Source organism: Quercus lobata, chromosome 3 (assembly GCF_001633185.2).
Source record: "Quercus lobata isolate SW786 chromosome 3, ValleyOak3.0 Primary Assembly, whole genome shotgun sequence".
NCBI classification, from domain to species: Eukaryota; Viridiplantae; Streptophyta; class Magnoliopsida; order Fagales; family Fagaceae; genus Quercus; species Quercus lobata.
In genome coordinates this window covers 56,579,344-56,603,145 of record NC_044906.1, presented here as the reverse complement: position 1 = coordinate 56,603,145, position 23,802 = coordinate 56,579,344, and the positions used below count along the sequence as shown (strand labels likewise).

The 23,802-nt window shown below is 33.3% G+C and overlaps 1 protein-coding gene across 1 annotated transcript; it reads left to right on the top strand.

The window, feature by feature from the left end:
- Positions 1-16,315: 16,315 nt before the first annotated feature.
- On the top strand, positions 16,316-23,150 carry LOC115982395 (E3 ubiquitin-protein ligase RGLG5-like). Its single transcript, XM_031104980.1, has 11 exons — positions 16,316-17,173; positions 20,021-20,105; positions 20,179-20,319; positions 20,415-20,528; positions 20,648-20,745; positions 20,986-21,065; positions 21,166-21,271; positions 21,368-21,495; positions 21,593-21,836; positions 22,002-22,058; positions 22,184-23,150. Exons 1-11 carry the CDS (start codon positions 16,886-16,888, stop codon positions 22,262-22,264), a joined length of 1,422 nt encoding a protein of 473 aa, XP_030960840.1. The 5' UTR covers positions 16,316-16,885; the 3' UTR covers positions 22,265-23,150.
- Positions 23,151-23,802: the final 652 nt, after the last annotated feature.

Below are 23,802 nucleotides of genomic sequence, written 5' to 3'. Positions count from 1 at the left end.
GCATTTTGATGGAATATATGCCTCACCTAATGTAAGTTCAACAGCTGGATTTAACTATTTGGATTGTTGCATGAAACATTATTCGTTTTATCTAAAGAGGAAGCGTGGAAGAACGATAATTCTAGGGATACGTACTTTATCACAACCTACACATGTCAAATGAGAATTGGATTATTATTTCACAAAAAATCAATGATAGACCCATATATAAATAATGTAATCTTATCACAACTTGACACATATTTTATGGCAAGCTGCATAACCGTAGAACCGGAGAAGAATTAAGTAGAAAAAACGGCCTAGTGTACGTTTGGCATGGTTTAAAAAGTCAATTTTTTTTACTATTTAGCTTATTTTTTCTACTATAAGTCTAATTGTATTTTTTGATACTATTCATGGGTCCTATTATACTATTTTAGCTACCTTTTAGTTTTATTTATAATATTTTCAACAAAAAAATTTCAATTTCAGCTAAATATTGTAAAAAAAATCATCAAATGGCTTTGCTGTTTGGATTAGCCTATCCGCAACACAGTAAAAACAGCCAAAGGTGTTGGGGTGAAAATTTTTGTGTTTATTTAGTTATTTTTACGTCCTCCGATCCGAGGCTTTTTGATAATTAAAAAAAAAAAAAACATGTTTTACGAGTGGAAGTTTATGTTTCAATCTTAAGATATTGCTAGGTTTTAGGATTTTGATTTGTAAGTAAAAGATCTAGATCTGATCATGACCATGAAATTAAAAAACGTAGATCTCAAGAAAACTGAGTTATCAATCTAAAAATATTTTTTGATAATGTAACAAAATTTGATTAGAAGCAATAAAAAACATTAACAATGTTATAAAAAAAAATAATGTTAGATATATTACAAATTTTATTAAACAAATTTTACAAACTAATATATCACGAATCATAGAAGATAATTCAAACATGAATAACTTTAGTAGGGATATTACAAATTGTATTGTATAAACTTTACAAACTTATGCTTCTCAATAACAAATAATCATAAAAAGTAAAATTTAACATTCATTTATTATTTGTTGAAATCCACCTACCATACTTAAGAGTGTAGACTAAGACTTATCATCAACTGAAGGCCAGAGTAGTTTGTTTTTCTTTAATGCAAAGTTCGAATTGACACTTTGCATTAACTTTCTATTCAAAAATTATTTGATAAGGGCTAAAGCTATATCGTGTCAATTACTCTCCTTACCTAACCATGACTTCTGAAAACTTAGGAATGGTTTGTCAATTCACATTTTAAGTTTTTAAATAATATTACACGTATTTTTATATATTTTTTAACATACACATATTTTTACATGTTTTCAAATAACAAAACACATATTTTCAAACACATGTACCAAACACCCCCTTGTTTCTCGGCAAAATCCATAAAAAAATGCCGACAGCAGCCAAAAAATCCTTCAAACAGTCGCGGAAACATTATTTTTTCCTCTAAGAAAACTAAAATAAAACTCAAATTTCTACGAGCTGGCAGTTCTTGTTTCGGTCTTAAGATACTGCTGCATCCAGGGATTGTGAATTGTAGCTTGGAAGTGACTGTGTATTGGCTGCGAGCCTGCAATACTTTAGTTGGAGTTTGGGGTGCAAATTTATTATTTTAAATTCTATTCTCCATATATAATTTAAAGAAATATTATTTTTACAACATTTTCCTAACAAATTTCGATAAGTAAATTGTTATTTTCACAAATCATCACTTAAAATTTGTTGTAAAAATGTTATGGATTGAATGTTATAAATTTAGCAAAATTCAAAACATAATTTAAATTTCCACAGAACATCAAGACAGCAATGGGGAGGGAAGATCTGAACTCAATTCTCCTAAAAAGTGAAAGCAAATTATGCCACTAAACTATAAAGTTTAAGAGAAAATTTGTGGAGTTAAAATTATGGGTACAAATATTACCTATATAGGTCTCTCATGATTCAGTTCACAAAAAAGTCCTATCAAGTTAGGTGTTACCGAACTGAACCCTTGTCTTCTTTCGCAAAGTCAAGTCATTAACCTCGAGAAACTTTGTATCACTTTGAGCAACATCAAATAAAAGTTGGTTTGTGCTCAAACAAATTGGCGACCTCAATGGGAACACATGCTGGTAACAAGTCGTTGAATGAGAAAATCCAACAAAAAGCATGGGTCTAGATGGAGAAATGTGCGTAATCTATGGCAAAAATCATATCAACTGCGCTTGTAAATTACTTTGCTAATGTTAAGTAAAAATGCAGCTATAGAGAATAGAATTAAAGAAAATATGGCTATGTTGAACCAACCTATAGATTCAAGTGATGGCTTTGAGTTATACAAAGTTTATAGAATAAATTTAATCATTCAAAAGTTATGTGAACGAAGAGAGATGCTATGGAAATAATTCTATGAAGTAACTCGATGTCAAGACCAAAATAGAAGTGGTCAATCATCAAAGTATGAAGAAAAGACTGCGGAAAGATCCACTAACACTCAAGAATTAGAGTTTGGGGGCATGAAATGCCCTATGATTCTAATCCCTGAAGAGTATGACTTTAGTGGACAAAAATTGTTAACAAAGGTCATGATCATTCCAGTGAAATTGATGCCAATTTATAAAAGAAAAGTTGAGTGGTGAAAATTTCATTGACGATCTAACTGAAGAATTAAACTTAGTTCACGAAGTGCCTCATGATTTTAATCTTGAGAAATGTAATTTTGAAGTGAAAGAGTTGAAGATCAATGCAACTGCAACAACTGTGGTTAGCAACTCTATGTGATTGGCCATGCGATTTAGGTTTGATTGTCGATTTGTTGATTTTTAATCAGTGATTATCATAAGCTCTATATGCAGTACCATGGTACGAATGGTGATAATTGTACCATAGATTTGTGAGATTGGCAATGGCAAAGGGTATGATCTAATTCATAGATTGTTGATCAATTGATGTTTGATTTGGGCTGATTTGGGTTGCTGGTGTTGGATTTGGGTTGTATGGGAGGATGATCCCCTCCACCAAGGAGTTAAGTAAGCCAGGGATGTTGGGCCTGTGAAGCTCGAGATAGGCATGAGATGTTGGGCCCATATAACAACCCAAGTAATGCTTGAGATGTCGAGCTTGGGTCACGACTCGAGGTATTAGGCCTGCAGAAGGTTCTTGTGACAAGGATAAATGGAAACACCAGGTTAGTTTGGATCCACTACATCCGAGCAAAGATAGCGAAAACTTGCTAAACCGAGGTAAGGTCCCACCCAATTATTCTTGACCCGGAAAGCCACCAAGGGAGGAATTACCCAGAAAGTCATTGAGAGAGGAATTACCCATAATACAACTAGGGAGCCATGCAAAGTGGCACACAATCCAAGTAATAGTTACTTTTGCATTAATTAGGTATTCCCATTTAATGCATGCTACATTTAATTATGGATGATCGGCCTAAGTAGTGTTGGACGTTCCAAAAGTCCATTTTCATCATGAAATTAGGGGAGAAGACACCTGATGGGGATTTGCAGACATTTAGCTTGGTAATTCATTAAGGAGAAGGATGAGCTGAGGGTATAAATAAACCTATTCTCACTTATTGAGGGTGGAAGGAGAGAGAGAGAGAGAGAGAGAGAGAGAGAGAGAGAGAGAGAGAGAGAGAGAGAGAGAGAGAGAGAGAGAGAGAGAGAGAGAGTAAAAAGAAAAGTGTTCTTGCTTAGGCTTATTTTGTTTGTAATCTTGGCAGAAGTTCAGTTGCGTTATATAAATATACAAGATTTTTTCATTTCAACCATTGATCTTACTTGTCTAGTGTTCTTATTATGGATTACCCCCTTCATCAACAAATTAGTTGATACGATTAGATCCGTGGAACCTCCTTAAAGGCTTCCATCGTTTTTGACCCCCACGGGTTGATATGGCTTTTGGGTTGAAATTGGGGAAAGCATGGGGAGCAAAACAAATTGTTACTTGGAGAGAGAGAAAATAATTATTTAAATAAATTAGAGGCAGAGTATTAAGTCTAATGTACATGCATTGAAAAATTGACTTGCTAAAATAGAAAAAGAAGATTTTTTGGGGGCTAATTTAACTAAACACTTGTTGAAGTTGATGTAAATGCTATAAGTGGTCCAAAACCAACATCAGTTGTGATACCAAAAATTAAAACAAGTTACCAAGATAATCTAATGATTTCCTTCTTCTTCTTTTTTTCTTTTTTTTTTTTTTAAATTTTATCAATTCAAGATTCAATCAATCACGCTTAGGTTTAATTAAGTTTAATTGGTAAAGTCTCTTATTGTTAAATATGATATCTAAAGTTCAATTTCCCACATAGACTAAAATCAATTAATATATTGGTTTGATGATAAAAATATATCTTTATAAAGCGAATGCTATAGATTTGAAATACTATTTATCTATTAAAAAAAAAAAAAGAGTCCAAGATCAAATGGATCACGCTTCTTGTTTTCTATTTTTCTTTTTCTTTTTCCTCAATTTCTTTCTCTTCTAGTCCAAAGTCTCAAATTTCTAAACTTTCAATTTAATGTATATTTAAAATGTCATTACACAAAAAAAAAAAAAAAAAAAAAATTGTCATTAAAGTGTCACATGTCTTTCTAGATCATTTGGACACGTGCCACTACCCTACTACTCCTAACAATCTTTTAACCACAAGCTACCATCAAACTTTAAACCTAGGATGTGTATATCATTGAATTTAGGCCAAATTGACGCAAGAAAAGCATCAATTTCTCTCCGGAAAGTATTTAGGAATGACGCGTTCACACTGGCAATTGGAACGTGTAGTGTGCCGCCACTCCACCATGTCCCTTAAGATAATCTTTCCTGTACCAACCCGAACAAACAACAATTAAAAAAAAACACAGCGATAACATCAACAAAATCTGCAAACAGACAAAATGCAAAGCCGCAAAAAGACAAACACCGTCAAACGTCTTCTCATCTGTGAAGAACAAAATAACTCACATTTTTACGAATTTGGAGGTGTTTTGTTTCGTGACCCATGTGATGAAAATGAAACCAAACAGATATGGCTCATAAGAAACAAAAACTAGAGTTATCCATCTAATTAGAAGCAATAAAATAAGAATATAATAAAAATAAGGCCATAAAATAAGTTGGAACCCACCTTCACCAAATACCTCAAATTAAATATTACTGGTAGTGCAAAAGGTCATCCAGGACCCTTCGGTGTTGGGGGCATTTTTTTTCCCCTCAAATATTTAATTTTTACCCCAAAAAAAAATATATTAGTGAGAAGTTTTTGTCTGAAGCTATTTTGTTATATAATGTCTTTTGGAACTTAAGTTCGAAGTAGATAGTTACTCACATGAATCATTTAATTGAAAATATTACATCAGTTTGGAACTTGGGTTTGCTAAATTTGATTTCTATTTTAAATTGGAGTTTGCTAAACTCAAGTGTCAAAAGTGCTATATGCCTAAATAACTTCAAGCATAGGCTTATCAGTAATAATTTTAATAAAAACTGAATATTTGGCAAAAAATGCCATGTTGGGGAGATAGGGATGAATTGGGCGGGGCAATTGGGTTATTGCATTCTCTCTTACTCTTACTATTGATATTACTATGGTATTATAGCCGAACTTTGAGCAATCTGTTTTGCTAATTTGCTTTACTTCTTGCTAAGGCCAACGGATAATATATTAATATACTCAAATGAGTCAAATCCAACTAGAAACAGATTCGCATTTAGTAACAAAATGGCTGAATTCCAATACAATTTTTCCTCTTACTCTTTACGAACTTAATCTTTGGTTGTTGGTACCTAATGCGCCAGCCAACATGGAACCTCTCGCTTAATCAGTTAATCATATCTACCGATAGGCAAATCCAATAGTAGATAAACTAGTTGATATTGGAAGGAAACAAATGCAATGAGAGATTTTAAATGACAAATGGCCAACCTTTTTGAATAACTATGTACATTTGGGACAAGATGGGGTTGGTCATCTGCGTACTTCCCAAATTTTGTTTTAGGTGTATTTAATGTTTTGGACAGTTTGTGTTGTTTGGTGTGTATTCACAATTTTAAAACTCATTGTAGCTTTTTATCTTTTTCTTTTTCTTTTTCTATTTATTTTTTTATTTTTTTATTTTTTTTATTTTTTTTATTTTTTATTATTATTATAATAGCTTTTTATCTGCTTTATATATAATAATATATCCTCATTCACGAGGATAATAAATTGGGGGCTTTTCTCAAGAGGGGGATTATGAGTGTTGTAACTATGTAAAGTCGAAGAATTCAACACAAAAACTCTTCTTATGTTGTTTATTTATTTATTTTTGATAGGATCTTGTAGTGTAATTGGTTTTCACTAGATTCCAGTTTTTTGCAATGAGATTGTATTTATTCCCATAAAGTTATTCTTGCATTTTCCTAATTTATTGCAAACTCAAGTTTTAGACATAAACTTGAGTGTTGTAATCATGGTTTTAAAAACCGGACCAGGGACAAAACTAGATTTGCTTGCGGTTCTTGGTTTTGGCTAGTTTTTTACTAGTTTTGGGCATTTTTATTGGACCGAACTAGTACCTGGTTCTCAGTTGAGCCAGTTAGACTGGCCGGTTCCGTTTGATTTTTAAAACCATGATTGTAATCTCTATTTTATTAGAGGATTGGTTGGATATGCCTTTGGTTTTTCCTTCTAGACTAAAGAGGTTTTCCATGTAAATTTGGTTAGTTCTTGTGTGATTGATTTTCTTGGTACTTGTGTGATTTTTATTTTCACTATTGCTTAGGGTTTCTTAATTTAGGGTAAATTATACTTTGATGCTTCTAATTTGGGGTAAGTTCAATTTCAGTCTTTCAAGGTTCAAAAAGGGAAAAATTTCCTTCCATCAATGGTATCAATTTAATTATGATCCTTTAAATATGTGGTGGGTTCAATTCTAGTCCCTTGAATATGTGGTTGGTTTGAGTTTGGCCCCTATATATAAAACGGGGTGCCTTAGCATCCCATTAGTCACATGAATAGAAAAATAGATTGAGGGACCAAAGTGTTCCCCTTTTGAAATTTCAAGGATGAAATTTGAACTTTTTAGATTTGTGGAACCAAAATCATTCCGGTACCAAATTTTAGGGACCAAAAGAATAGTTTATCTTTCACACATTGACATTAATTTAGTCTAACAAAATAGTGTCAAAAATTACGCTGATGCAACAAATAGCCAACTAAAGTACCGACTAAACTATGTGAGACTAGTTTTGAAACATTGTTGTTGAAGTTTTTACTTTTTGCATGAGCAGTCTTTTTAGATTATTTGCCCTTTGTTTATCTTGAAGTAAAATATTTTTAGGTATTTGGTATGACAAGTAAAAAGTTTTCAAGCAAATCACCAAAATCGGTGGCTCAATCATTGAAGTTGCTGGTGCTGGAGGTCCAACAACTAGACATAGGCAACTGTTGCCTAAGTGGTGTCTCCGACCATCGAACCTCCAGCATTAGTGGTAGGAACAGTGCCTCCAATTATCAAATCTCCAACATTGGCTGCTACAATGACATCTCTGATGACTGGACGACTGACATCATTCATCGGAATGGTAGCATTTGCCACTAGACTTCAACATCGGTTATTGTCATTTAGGCTACCAAATCCCCGACATTAGTTGCCGGAGCGGCAGGTCAGGCCTTTGACTGGTGAGTTAGCCACCAAATGGGTTAAGGGAAGTCACAGTGTGCTTTTGTAAAATGTTTTATCAAAATTCTAAAGGTAAAACGTTTTAAAACTTTTTATTAAGGATTTTAAAGTCAACGGTAAATATTTTACAAGTTGGTCACATTTTACATGCAAACAAACACTTGAAAATGGAAAAAAATTTTGAAAAAAATTTTACTTTAAAACAAGCAAAACATGTCTTTTTGTAAAAACTATAAAATATCATAAAGATCTAAATTTATTTATTTTTTAAAACAATTGAAGCTTGTAATCAAAAGAACTTAATAATCATATACTATACTATATAATAAAAGTTGAGCTTAGAGGTTGAGATTGCGTCAAATAGCTTCACCAAATTTCAATGTTTTAGATAAGAACAAACAAATTTATTTGTTCTTATCAACAACTACTTTATCACTTCTTTCATTGATTTGAGTTAAACTTCCAAAGTTGGCAAAAAAAAAAAAAAAAAAAAAACAAGCAATGTGCATATCAAAATATGGATAAGATAGCTGATTTAGTTGGATTAGGACTATCAGGTAACCAGTAGTATTTTAACAAAATTAAGAGGTGCAAAAAGCTTTTTTTTTTTTTTTTTTAAATAAACGCTATCTCTATACACATATATAGCTAATTGATTAGAATTTCACATATGATTTTTTTTTTTTTTTTTTTTTTAATTCCAAACGATCCGTTCAGATGTCTATTTACACTTCTGAAGAAGAAAAAAAAGGTCTATGTGGCTTTTTTTTTTGTCTTTTTTTTTTTGTGTCATAATTAAAAAAAATGGATAAGTTTGTTTTGAAAAGTGTCTTATTTTGTAGGCATTTTAAAGAATATCCTATTTTGAAGAGTGATCTAGTGTCATTATATATATATATATATATATATTTTTTTTTTTTTTTAATTTTGGATAAGTTTGTTTTGAAAACATAGATTAGTAGGAAAGTGTCCTATTTTGTAGACATTTTAAATAGAGTTAGAGATATATTTTTACCGGATTATTTTCAAAATTTTTTTTTGTTAAACCTAAAATTTAGGAAGTATTTTTGAACCACATAAAAATCTAATATAAAAAGGAGAATTATCTTATAAATAGTATCGATAGATAATTTAACTTCAATATAATTTGAAATTATATGTTAAATAGAACTCTCCGAAGTCTCAATTTCCAAGATTATATATCTTATATTTTATTCGTGTAACTCACCTCTATATATATGAATCCCCAAATCATCTAGCTTGGTATTGCGATCACAGGAATGTACTTCAGTATTTCTCTTCTTTGTTTTGCTTATATTTTTGCTCTCATTAGTTGGCCCAAAAACGCTATTTCACACCAATATTCACACTTTCATACAAACTGACATCTGTGGCCACTAAACCAAGTTTCATGCACTCTATCAGTTGAGTAGAGAGCACGCAAAATACAACATTTTAAGGTATATTCTTTCTATAAAAATCCATCATATTATTATAAATTTGAAAATTTAAAGATTAAAATAATTTTTTCCCCAAAATACTGTGGAGATTTATGCTTAATTTTTTTTTTCTAATGCTTATGAATTTGGATAGCTTATAATTTGTGAATTTAGGGTTTTCTGTATAATTATTCTATGGTGATTGTTATAAGTTGGTTTTTTTTTTTTTTTGGTTGTTGATTGAAATAGCAGATTAACGTGTTATATGTTGATAGTTGATACTAATTTGATGCTTAAATATTAATTCACATAGATATCTTAATATGTTTTTGGAAGAATTCAAAGCAAAATATAGTGTAAGGATTGTGTCAAATCAAATTATTGTAATTTATTTAAGGTAGTTGAATGAAACAGTACTAGGCTTTTTGTTTGGAATCTCATTTTGTGCCTCAAAAGTATCCATACATCCATCATTTAAATAGAGACCAAACTAATTTGAGAATAACCATGTAAAAATATACATCGAACTTACACCTAAAACATAGCCTACAGAATATGATAACTTTTGTTATGTTTTTCAAACTCAACTCTCCCAGATTCCTCCAATTATTAGAAAACTCACCCCACATTTTCATTCATATCCTTAAATTTAAGCACTACAATATATATAAATATATATATATATATAAATATATATTTATATTTATATTTATTTTTCTTCTATACTATATATAAGAAGATTCCTCTCTTTCAACTGGATTTTTATGTGGTTCAAAAATACCCTCATTAATGAAAGGTAACTTCATTTAGAAATAGGGTTATAAATTTTAAATAACAAATTTCATTTTGAATTAAAAAAGAGAACTAAAATTTAGGATTTTTTTTTCCTTCACATTTAAAAAAGAAATTACAGTTGCAGCTTATCTCTAAAGTTTATTCTTTATATTTGTTTGAAAAAAAAATTCTAAATTATAATAGATGCTAATTATTAACTTTTACAAAAAAATAAAAAATAAAATAAAAATAGAAGAACCTCTGAGCATGCGTGTGAGCGCATGCTCTGAGGTTTGCATGGTCCTCGGACCCAAGCCTATGGGGAAATTAGACACAGAAAACAAAGCCTAAGTGTTAGACAGAACTAAGGCCTTGCATGGTCCTCGGACCCAAGCTTATGGGGAGACTAGACACAAAAAACAAAGCCTAAGTGCTAGACAGAATCAAGGCCTTACATGGTCCTCGGACCCAAGCCTATGGGGTACATGGTCCTCGGACCCAAGCCTATGGGGAGACTAGACACAGAAAACAAAACCTAAGTGCTAGACAGAACCAAGGTATTGTATAGATGGAACCAATGTATTGCATGGTCCTCGAACCATATACAACAAGTTAAAGCTACGAATATCATCGGAAACTAGGGAAAGGACCTTAATACCCAGCGACCCCTTCAGACAGTTTATTTTAGATTACACATCCTTAGACGGTTACTCTGTTCGCAATACAGAACGTGCGGCTGTTATCCTGGTTAGTCTTGTATGGTTAACTTATTTAAAATCAGCACTGTTGTGCTCGTCGATTTTGATAAATAACTCTACCGACGAAGTCATCGATTCTAAATACGGTTCAAAAGAAAAAACACCAGTACATCCATTCACACGATAATTATTGCAAAAGATAATTATTGCAAAAGAGAAAGGATACGTAAAATGCGATAAAATTATCTTTTATTAGATAAAGAGATGGTATAATATACGTAAAGGAGCTTAGATAAGCCTGAAATCATAAGCTAGCTGAAAATAAAAAATTATAACATAAAAAATACACGGGGACGATAGATCCTTCAATTCTGCTCCAACAATGACTAGGCAAGCCTGGGTGGCATCAGTGATGGAAGAGAAGAAGAAGCAGAGGCACCTGAGTGGCGCTAGTGATAGAAGAGAAGAAGAAGCGAAGGCACCCGGGTGGCACCAGTGATAGAAGAGAGGAAGAAGCGGGGATGCCAAATCCCCGTACCAGCTCTGACAGCAATCGAGCAAGTATCATATTAGCAACAATCGAGCGAGAGCGAATGGTACCGGCGATGGGAAATCTCAGTGTTGTCGTACCAAAAATCTGATGCGACATCCACCTGCTTCGGATTTTGGCTGAAGGAAAAAGAGGCTCTTTTCTCGCCCTGTCTAGGAGAAGGAGGGCCTTGAGCCTTTGTTTCCCTTATCCTGACCGGGCCATTCTGAATCTCGGGGATACCCAAGGCTTCTAAAGGGGGTTTTGTTCCTTCACCCTCATCCTAACCATGATCATTTCGCTCCCAAAATCTCAGTCACTCTCATAGTAGGGACTTTGGGAACGTTTGAGGAGTTAGAAATCTGAAAACTCAAGGCTCTGCAAATAAGGATGGACTATTTCCCACTACGCGTCTTATATAGGGGACGAATCCGGAGGCAATCAATTCGCTCCGAAACCCCAGGAAGGAATTACAAACGAGACTAATCTCGCTCGAATTCCAAAGTAGTCTTCAGCCGTTGGATTTATGTCACCTCGTGAAAGAGCCCTAATTAAAGCGCACCTCGTGTACCGAAACGATAGGGATGTGGCTGGGATAGGTTAAAAGAATGTCTTATAGCCAGGAAAGCGTCTCCAGCAAACGAAGAGACTTTGGCATTAATGGAAGGCAAGACTTGGGAATCGTGACAGAGGCCCGATGTCATCAAAATCCTCCTGTCCGTTCGAGGAGCCGAACAGCAGGATTTTGAGGGGCTATTGTAGGGGGTAAAAGACTAATAGGCTCATTTCAATATCTATACTGGGCCAGGGGCCCAGCCCATGGAAAAACCCCTCCTCAGCCATAGGAAAATCCTCCTCGGATGGATATAGCCGAGGGTAAAAGAGGTAACAGACCACCGGTAGCGAGACTCCAGATCGTTCCATAGGGCAGGGAAAGCACGAAAGTAGAGAAAGACAACAGATAGAACGAAAACGTCTAGGGGAAAACTGCCTTTATTGCATTCAGTACCTTATGCCTGACACAGCCATACTTCTCTGTCCTTACAATCACTCCCAACAACTGGAGGTAGGGGCGGATGGGACAAGTACCTACCTAGGGACCCCAGTTAGGAGGAGGAAAACGACTATAAAAGGGGGAGTAAAGAGAAACAAGGGGGGCAACCCCAACACACCAGAAGCACCAAGAAAAGCTCCTCGGATCTTGCCGAGGACCAATTCTCTCTGTTAAACTCGGCTCATAGGGAATACCATGATGGTCATCATTCACACACCAAAGCCCAGCTCTTTGGCCCACACTCTACAAATTCATTGTAAAGGGCTCTCTAGGCTAAGGTTCCATGCATCTTGGACCTGGCTTGAAAAAAACATGTCCCTACAGTAATTTTCTTAATTCTTTTTTCTTAAATTAATTTTTTTATGTTTTCTTGCTCACATGTTTGTATTTGTGTGTTTATTTTAAACAAGTTTATAATACTGAAAAGTTTTTCCTCATATACACTATAGAAACACAAATTGTTTTCTTATTTATTATTATTATTATTATTATTTTATAAAAAGCCTCTAAACAGGGATGTAGTATGTGTTTCGAGACTAGAATATATATACTGGCCTTATCATATGCGTATCGTGCATGCGATGAGGCTTTTATTTTTTATTTTGTGTTTAGTGTTATAATGTTTAAAAGTGAGATAAATATAGTATCCTAATTCTTAGGATATTTACGATGATTTTTTTTCTAATTATTTATTTGTACATGAGTTAGTGGCTGATATGAATGGAAGAAACTATTTGAAATTGAAACTCTTGATATATATATATTTTTATTTTGGCCCACTCTCATGTAGAGGCATTGAAATTCAAATAGGAGAAGTCATTTGTCCCCAAAAAAAAAAAAAAATAATAACTGTAAGTATTTTTTATTTATTTAAGAAATAGATAAGGTAATGTGAAATAATGTTTAAAAGTGAGATAAAGATAGTGTTATAATTTTTAGAATCTTTCTCTATGTGGAAGTTGATAAAAGTTTGAAAATTTGAATTTAAAATAAAAATTAGTAATTCAAATTACTATTTTAACCAGTTTATGTTTTTAAGTTTAAAATTATTTAACTAAAAGATAGGAGTATTTTAGAGAGTTTAAGAATTTTTGTGAGAATACGCAAAATGATGAAATCCAAACAGGAAATCATGTTATTAGTAGGATCCATTGATGGTTTAGGGTCCATATATGTTGATCAAATATGTGAATTAAAAAAAAAACTCTTAATGAGATGAATGATTGCATTTTTGTTTTTTCTTTCTATGTTTATTGATTTGATATAAAAAATAAAGGAGGATACTTATCTAGGCCTTTTATTTCAAAAAAAATGTCAAAATTAATACACACTCTATTTTCATTATTTATTTTTATAGAAATAGTAGCGAATATTAAGAAAAATGTGCTTTCAATTCTCAAATTGATTAAAAATTCTCTTCATTCTCAATGGTAGTAGTTATAGGGGCATGATACTTCAGCTAGAGAAGTGACCAGTTGATTCACCAAATCCAATTACCACGTACGTCTCTATATACTTAAATCTGCAATTTTTTTTAATACTTAGGAGTTGGATTGTTTTAGTGATTGAATTGGCTTTAACCTAAGCTTGCCTTCAATTGTTTTTTTGGGTTGTTTTTAGAGATTATGAATCCCATAATGACAAATCTTTTAGGTTGTTTTTAGATAATAAGAATCCTATAATGATTGTCATGTCATTTGATAAGAAGAAATAATTATCCCAAACTTTTTTTTTCTGCCAAAATTACCATATATTATAGCTATTCCATTCTTAGGTTTTGTATTTCTTAGAATACTGAATTTTCTTTCTCAATTTTGTATTTAAATATATAATTAGTTCTATTTTATACTAAATATGCCCTTGATTATAATATTAGAATGTTAAAATATCCCTTACAAGTTCTAAAACTTCAATATAATTATAATATTGAAATAATTTACTTATAATTATGATTAAGTCATTCATTGCACGAGCATAATACTAGTTATTATAACAATTAAAAAGACATGGCTGCTAATTGAATTACTTTTTGAATTTAAGCATCAAAATAAGTATTTATAACCTTAATTTATTAAGGACTTGTTGGAAATTTCCGTGAGAAATAAAACTTTATATTGTTTTAACTAAAAAATTGTTTGTATTAAATATTAATCATCTAAATAAATCAATTACATTTAATAAAAAAAAAAAAAGTCAATTACATAACTATTAAATAGGTTTAAATAGATTATAATCACTGTTTGAAAGAAAATTCAGTGGTTAGAATGAATTTTAGAAAAAGTTTATAGACACAAAAAAAAAAAAAAAAAAACTTTTCATAATTTTTAATACGGTAAATTGTTAGTGATAAATAAAATATTGATGTCAGTGATCTGCTCAATCAAAAATCAATAAAAGTAGTTTATAGACTTTTAAAAGGTGTGGATCCCTAATATCAAATTGTCGGCATCAGCAACTAAAGAATCCACATATCTTCCAAATTATTTGGGCAAATGCCACTGTCACACTCCTCGTGAGTTATGACCATTTCTAATCCTCAAGTCACAATCTCTTTTTCTTTCCTTTTGGCTTTTGCTGAGAAGTTACCCATGATACTTTAGTGTTTTAGACTCAAGACTTTTTATCATCCAATTAAAACCAAATTGACATGTTGTTTCCACTATCTCTCCCAAAAAATTATTTGAAAATTAGACTATAGGAGACTAGAACCCCAATTACCAAACCTTACCAAACCATCACTTTTAAGAAATTCTACTGCATAGGAAAAATTTTCATAGGTGAGAAAAGTATATACATAGCGATCTCACAAGTCACAATATATGCGTTCCACTAGTGTTGAGAACCCATCTAGCATGAAATAGACATATTGTATAAATCTCACAAGATATTTTTTCTTTTATAGGGACACATTTTATTTTTCTTGTAATTTTGTTCACACTTATTTATATGATGTGACAAAGGTATGAGAGGTCGATATCGACCCATTATGCGATTACTAACCTTCCATCGCTCATAATTTGCAATGTGATGTGATTGAATTATGGTAAAAGATGCTCTTATTCTTTAAAAACTCATTCTTGTCAATTACAAACGACATTATAATCTGCAAACAAACAAATTGTGGTGGAACCATTAAAATGGCAATTCTTAACTCAATCATAAGAGGTGTATGGACAGCTCATTTGGTACAATTTATTATTATTTTTTGAAAATTAATAATTTGAAAAGGCTATATTTACAAAAAAAGAAAAAGAAAAAAAAGAAGTGCAATATAGAAAAACTATATTATGAAAATGTACGATTTTAATTAAAATGGAATACCAAATAGGCACAATTGTGATTTAAGAGGTTTTTTTATTTATTTATTTACTTTTTTTAAATTTTATAATTCAATAGTTGGAAGAGAAAAATTTGAATCCTAGAAACTTCTATAGGAAACATTAAAAATTGTTAATTGAGTTACATTAAAACTTCTATAGAGGACGTTTTGTTTATTATAATGTTACATTACGCTGTAATATTACTACTATTACATTTGTTTTTTATAATATTATTTTAATGTAATCTCAATACAAGAATACAACATTACATTGTTTAGAAAAGTGATGAGATTTAGATAATGTAATATATTTTGTAATTTTAGATTATGGTAATGTTAGAAAAAATAAAATAAATGAAAAATCTTAATGCCACATCATCTTAATGTGCATCATATCAAGAACACATTACAACAAACTAAAAGCTCTCAAAACAAATAAGTAAGAGTTTATCGCAATTAAAAAAAAAAAAAAAAAAAAAGAAATACAATGATTTTTTAATAATTAACTTTCATTGCAAATGAGGGTAATGGCCTTGCATTTAGGGTCAATGTATTGAATTTTAAACATAATAATTAAAGTCAATAATAATTTTGCGAAATGTATAATGCACTCTAGGATCAAGATTCTAGAAATCCACTAGATTAAGATTAGCATGGGTGATAATAATTTATTATTATAAAGGCTGTTATCTTTAAAATTTCTACTAAAAGTTCAAACAAATTGTAATGGAAATTTAGAACGGTGGATGGAAAAAAGTTGTAGTTGACTATAAAGACTATATAATAGCTTGCCTAGTTGTCAAATTAAACTTGCTCGTGATTATATAATATAAAAAATAAAATTACTTGCCCGTGAGTCTAGGCCTATAATAATGACATAATATATAGTTTTCGTACATTCTAGATACAAGTTACAACCTCAATTTTCGTTTAAGATATTGATTAAATTGTAGAAATCATAATATTACTAGTCTCTTGCACGTTATCTATAATAATGAGAACCCCAGTTGTGGCTGTTCTTCGCTGTTCATGTAATTTACCTGAAAATTCACGAAGTGCGTAACGTTCTACGATATGGGTTTCGTCGATGGTCGGCGTGTTTAGACTCGGTCGTGTTTCGCCGCTGTTTTTTTGGTCTTTGTTCCATATTAGTGGTTTGAAAATTCATTATCTTTTTTCACATTTGTTGTCATTCTATTTGCAAGACACTTGTTGTGTTAAATGTTTGTGTCCTTTTTGAATACACCAAGATTCAGAAGTTGCCGAGTATTTGTATTTTGCTTGTAAACGAGGTTGTTGACCAAAACTTTGAAGGTCAAGGAGTTTTGGCTCAAGCTTTTGCAAATGAACAATAAATAATAAATAGATTGAATCTAAGTTTCTGTTTGTACTATTTTTTTGAAGATGGGTAGTAAAAGTTCGAAAGGTTCAGGTAGGAGAGAGTTTCCATCATATGGGCCTGCGAGTTCTTCAACATATAATCAACAATATGGGTATCCTCCACAAACCCCATATCATCAGCAGAGTTCATATAATTATACGCCACAGCATCAACATGGGCCACCACCATCTTCTAGTTATGGATCCCAAGCATCTTATAATTATGGGTCAGAGATACCAGTGGCACAACCGCACAGAAAATTGGATAGAAAATACTCGAGGATTGCTGATAACTACAGGTCCTTAGACGAGGTTAGACCCATATGCAGTATTTATGTTTGTGATTTTCTCTACTACTTTAAAGACCATCTGTTTTTGTGTTTTGTTTTTTTTGTGTGGTGTCTTGTATGGAGTTTTGGTACTAATACAAATTGCCTATGCACTTTACAATCTTGAAACATAAAAGGAGTAGAAGTTTCCAGAAAATTTTACATGTGTTATCTATATATTAGTATGTGCATGCTTAATCCAAAGATTTTTAAGTATGGTCAAACAAGTAGAATATATTGTGTTTGAACTAGAGGTGACAATTAAAGCCTTGTTGGCCTCTCAGTTTGTCAACATAAGCATATTCCGAGATATTTTTGAAGGTATGTGAACGGACCATAATAAGAGTGCTTTCAATTCTCATGTGAAAGGAAAAAAAAAAGCTTCTGTTATTTATTTATTTTTTTCTCCAGTTAATTGAAGGATTGAAATCTTGGGAGAGTATAGGAGACATGTATATCCTCAGGTTTTTGTGTTAAACTATTTCTCTTTTGGGAAAAATGATTAAAATCTTTGATTCTGATATGTGTTCAACAATTCCCATCTGAGATTCATTAAATCTCTGGATGTTCAAATCTTCTATTGTATTTCTGACATGAATTTATAGATCCAAGATTTTTTTTTTTTTTTTGGGTGGAGTGGGGGGGAGAGGGGTGGATGGAGGAAGAAGAAGAGTGTTTGCTCTTTTAAAATTTGTACTTTGCTCAATATTAAGTACTTTTCCCACTTGTTTCTCCCCAATTGTATCTTTCCCTGTGTCAACTATAGTTCCATGGCTAAGAGGCTTTTGAGAGAGTATCTTGCAAGGCGGTTTATACGGCGTCTTCCTTACCCTACAAATCTGCGGGACTCATATATTATGAGGGGTGCACGGTATAAGCCAGTCTCACAAGCTAATTTTTCCATCTCTCTCTCTCTAGCTATGACAAGTGATTGTACTCTCATAGCATTTTAACAATGGTAACCTCTGGCTGCTTGATTTTCTCAGCCCCTACCTTAAAGTTAGGGAGTTGTAAAAATAACCCTTGGCTTTTCGAGTTTTGTACTCGTATTAAGCTGGAAAGTTATATTTTGGCCGATAGCTTTGAAACCTGTCATTTATTTCTGAAGTCAACAACTGGAAATTGTGACCTGTAGTTTCTTCAGTATGAGGAGGTTTCCATGCTCTATTCCTTGTAATATTATTACCATTTGCTTTTGGCACTACTTGCATTGATTATGATGTTGAGAGGTGAAAGATTAAGTTTTTTTTTTTTTTTTTCCCTAGAGCTCCCGTAATTGCTTCGTTCAGATCTTCAAAATTAGGACAAATGTGACTATAATATCAATTGGTGAGCGTCAAGGGGGGGTGGAGTTCTGAAATTTGTAGAAGGGCCCACGGATGTGGTCCGTGGCGTGGTATTCATGATGGTTGGGAGAGTTTTTCCAACCATGTGTCCTTAGTAGTGGGGGATGGCTCTCGTATTCTTTTTTGGCATGATAAGTGGGTTGGAGATAACATGTTTAATAGGCTCTATCCTCAGTTGTATGTGTGTTCTAATGACAAGGAAGCTTGCATTTCTGATGTTTTATGCTACCAAGAGGGTGGTATCGATAGATTCTGGAATTTGAGATTTCATAGGAATTTTCATGAAAGGGAATTAGGGGCTGCCTTATCTTTCCCTGAGTTCATTCAATCTTGAATCCCTAGGGGTGGTGGGAATGACACTTCTCATTGGTGTCTCAAAAGGAATGACATGTTTGATACCCGAACCTATTACAATATCATTAGGGGTGCAGCTGCTTCCAATTTTCCGTGGAAGGGTGTTTGGAAAGCTAAGATCCCTAGGAGGGTGGCTTTTTTTGTGTGGACAGCAGTTCATGGGTAGATCCTTACTTTGGATAATCTTATGCTTAGGGGGCGCATTTTGGTGAATAGGTATTGTATGTGCCATCGGAATGAGGAAACTGTGGATCTTCTTCTCCTCCATTGTCTGGTCGCTCACTCTCTGTGGGTTTATATGCTTAAGATCTTTGGGATTCATTGGGTCATGCCAGGCTCTGTGGAAAGCTTGGTGTATTGTTGGAGTTTTTGGCTGGGAAAATTTAATTCGGAGATTGGAATATGGTTTCTGACTGTTTGATGTGGATTGTTTGGGCGGAAAGAAATCGGCGCTCTTTGAGGACATCGAGAAATTCTTGGTTCAATTACAAGCTCTTTGCCAAAAGACTTTATTTGATTGGTCTAGGTGTTGGGGCTTCTCGGAATGCTCCACTATCTTAGAGTTTATTTCTTCTCTTAGTATTGCTCTTTAAGTTTTTTCCTGTTTGTTGTTTGTTGTTTGTTTTGTTTATTGCTTTTCCTTGTGTTCACTGTCATGAACACCTTGTATTGGCTTTCGTCTGTTTTTTAGTTTGTTTTAATAATATTCTTATTACCTATCAAAAAAAAATATATATCAATTGTTTGAGCAGTTGCATGCCTCTTGTATAAACAAATCAATATTGAAAAATTCTGGTAAATAATCAGCTATGACTATTTTAACTAGGAGCTGGCCTTGTTCTGAGAAAAAAATTTAAATTAGGCTTGTCTCTTCAATTAGAGCCAGCTTTAATTGCCAGTAGTAAAATATGGCATGATAACCAAATAATGTATCATTTTATGCACTTGGTTGTGTAGCTCTTTTATTTGTTGGTACCTTTCATTCTTTCCTTGTCTTGCTTGTTTACCTCAGTCTCGAGCTCTGATTGCATCATTGATATATGTCCGTGCCTACTTTAGAACGTCTTGATTGCCAAATGATTCGCAAAGTTTTCATCCTCTTGGTGATTAATGAGAATGATTGACCGCAGGTTACTGCTGCTCTTGCAAATGCTGGCCTGGAGTCTTCTAATCTAATTGTTGGTATTGATTTCACAAAGAGTAACGAGTGGACAGGTTCAACCTCATCTCAATGCTTATAAGTTGTATATCTTGGCATGCAGTGTGCTTATCTTTCTTCATAATTTAGGTGCTAGGTCATTCAACCGACGAAGCTTACATCACATTGGAAATGGTCAAAATCCCTATGAACAAGCAATATCAATTATTGGAAAAACTTTATCTGCTTTCGATGAGGATAACTTAATTCCCTGTTATGGATTTGGCGATGGTAATTTCATATGAAGCATGGTCTTGAACATTCTTTTTATCTTGATATAATGTTTGGACTATAATGATGTTAATTGTCTTTACATATTTTTGCAGCATCAACACATGATACAGATGTCTTCAGTTTCTATCCAGACGAGAGTGCTTGCAATGGATTTGAGGAAGTGCTGATGCAATACAAAGAAATTGTCCCTAACCTTCGACTTGCAGGTGCTGCATCTGTTCATCCCAGTGACCTATATATATATATATATATTCTATTCAGTGTTCTTGAAATTCAACCAATAGGTTTTTAGTGCACCTTCTTACTATTTTTTCACTTGATGCAGGGCCAACATCTTTTGCTCCAATTATTGAGATGGCCATTACAACTGTTGAGCAAAGTAGTGGCCAGTACCATGTTTTGGTGATAATTGCTGATGGGCAGGTAATTCACCTCAAATTCAGATTTTTTTTTTTTTTTTTTGGGTGGTCCAAAATGAAATTTAGCTTTCTGTGGATTTCAAATTTGAGGTTATCTGACTACTATATCCTTATTTCTGTCTTCCCAAGCAAAAACATGTGTCTTGCTTTGCTAAAGCTGAACAAGTTTATTTTAGTGCAAGGATTCCTCTATAATAATATCAATATTAGGACTTGTGCCTCACAGAACTGCCTGCTTTGTTAGGTAACAAGAAGTGTTGATACTCAGCGTGGCCAGCTCAGCCCACAAGAACAAAAGACGATAAATGCAATTGTACAAGCAAGGTAAATATTTGACAACTACTTATCAAAAAAAAAAAAAAATTTGACAACTCAGTACTGCTGGTTGCCAACCTGCGTTTCTCATATGATAATTTAATTGCAGTGAGTATCCTTTGTCAATAATTTTGGTGGGGGTCGGAGATGGGCCTTGGGACATGATGAGGGAATTTGATGATAACATCCCTGCTCGAGCCTTTGATAATTTCCAGGTAAGCAATGGTTGCTGATTTAGTTACCAAGATTTTGATGTCATGTCCTTGAATGTGTACTTAATTGGAAAGGCGTGCTTTTGTTTGTGCATCTAGTTCGTCAATTTCACAGAAATCATGTCAAAGAATGTCGATCCTTCTAGAAAAGAGACTGAATTCGCTCTTGCAGCCTTAATGGAAATACCTTCTCAATATAAAGCAACTATTGAGCTTGGCTTATTAGGGTAATGTTTGGATTTTAATATTTAAGATTTTTCAGGTCCAGTTTTTATGCATAGTTATGTAGAAATTAACATTCACCTTTTCCCATTGTTAAAGCAGTAGACAGAGGGGAAATGCTCCAGAGAGGGTTCCTCTTCCTCCACCTCTTTATGGTGTGAATTCTAGCAGCAACTCGAAAACTCAGCGTTCAAGCAGCTTTCAGCAGCGCACAAACAGTTTTCAGCAGCGTTCAAATAGTTTTCAGCAGCGTGCACATCCTTATAGCGGGTATGATCCTCCTTATACGGGATATGATGCACCAGTTGAAACAGCTCCATCATCAAGTTCTCATTATGACAATCAGGTATTTTTGAGTGTTCTCCAAAAAGTAAAATGCTTTGTTTTTATTAAATATTCCTTCCTTGCATAGTTATTAAGGAAATAGATAATAGTTGCTGTTGTTCTTTAGTATTTTTGTCATCACCACCAACACCAAGATTACTAATCTATTTGTGGTGAACTTATACAGGTTTGCCCCATTTGTCTTACTAATGCAAAGAACATGGCCTTTGGTTGTGGACATCAGGTAAACTACACTGCATTCCTTTGCTGTTTTATAGGGACCTTGAGGTTAAATCGAAGAACCATATTTACATAATAGATTTTCTCTCTCTCCGTTTTTAATAGATTCCTTTCACTTTTATGTGGCAGACTTGTTGTGATTGTGGGGAAGACCTTGAAGTGTGCCCGATTTGCCGGCGTGCAATCGAGACTAGAATAAGGCTCTACTAATCAGCTTTTCTGCACATCTCTGAGTCTATTTCTTCTCTCATGTGTTTAGTTTGATAAGGCAACAATTGTGCTTTAGACGCAGCAAAGCTTTGCTGTTGAAGAGCAACTTTATCAAAGGACAAAGTTTTCTCCAAACGGAGGAATTACATGGCAGTTCAGAAGATCATCCACGTGTTTTAAATCATGTGATTCATTAAATCATTTAAACAAGTCACATGACAAAGTAGATCATGTGACCAAAGTACTAGTGGATTGTCTTTTGAGATGCGATGTACTTGGTCCGAAGGGCTCTCCTCCAAACAGCTTGAAAATTATGTCCAATTTGAATGATGTTAGATGACCTCTATCAGAGATGGAGAAATTTTGGGATGTGCATTGTGCTCTATATCTTGGCCGGTGTATTCATTGGGCTAAGACACAATCTGATGTGAAAGTATTGAATTAGTCTTAGCGTGAGATCAAGACAAGTGGGGTTATCTTGATGACAAAAGAGAAATTTTCCGAAGGTCATTTGAAAAACTGGCCAGCAGAGTCTCTTTTCCATTGAATCTTCTGCTTATTGCTTTATACAGAAGCTGCTTAATTAAGAACTATAACAAATTAGGATATGATTTGCCTGTTCAGGCCTGTTGATAGAACGAGTTAGGCACGGTTCATTTTTTTTATTTATTATTCTTTTTCACCCTTTTTGGTAAGATGATTTCGTTTCCGTCTTTGTTTTTATATTTTGGTCGTAAGCATGTATACTAGCGAGGAATGTAAAACTAAGATCCAGTTTGATAGCAGGATTCGTTCGTGATTTGATTTAATTTTGATGTACATGAATTTCAGTTCAGGATTGTATAGACAATATTTGAGTTTATGGATATTGCTACTTGGCATCTCTGCTTTTTGGTGTGTGATAATTCCATGCGTGTTACTTAAAATAGGTGGTTGCTGTATGATGGTGAAAACATTGATGACACAGCTCCCTCATATTCAGAAATGTTGGGAATAAGCCTGTACAACAAGAGAATGATGACTTGTAACTTTTGATGCATGATTAGCAAAACGTAGGAGGCCCTTTATTAACGTCTAATTAGAGGAAATTAAGGTAATGTGACTACTATCATCTCTAAAACTTAAGCATATGCTCCTGTTTCTGTATCTATAACTCGATGAACATCAGGTCCTGCACCAGACTTGGACCTATTCCATCACATAATCTAGAAAAGAGTCCCACTTTTGTGAGGAACTCAGCATGTCCTAAAATAAAGGTTTCAAAAGTCTAGAGTCAAATGATTTCACAAACTATCAATGTGACAAGTGAATGCGGATAACAAAGTGGTGGTGTCAATAAAAATCGGTCAATTTAACTGTTGTGAAATTTATTGTGAAAAATGCTTTGCTATAACATCACTCATAAATAGGTTACATTTTGGGACCCTGAAATCCTTGGGAACAGCCAATTTGAAAGAGAAATTGCAATATGGATGAACAAGTGAGGCGATAGGATTTGACCATTTAGAATTTAATTTCGAAAGAGAAATTGCAATATG

Excerpts from the sequence above, each read along its gene's own strand:
- LOC115982395 (XM_031104980.1), top strand. The coding sequence starts at position 16,886 with ATGGGTAGTAAAAGTTCGAAAGGTTCAGGTAGGAGAGAGTTTCCATCA. Across the intron at positions 20,746-20,985 it reads TGATAATTGCTGATGGGCAG|GTAACAAGAAGTGTTGATAC; the intron begins GTAATTCACCTC and ends CTGCTTTGTTAG. Across the intron at positions 21,837-22,001 it reads GTTCTCATTATGACAATCAG|GTTTGCCCCATTTGTCTTAC; the intron begins GTATTTTTGAGT and ends GAACTTATACAG.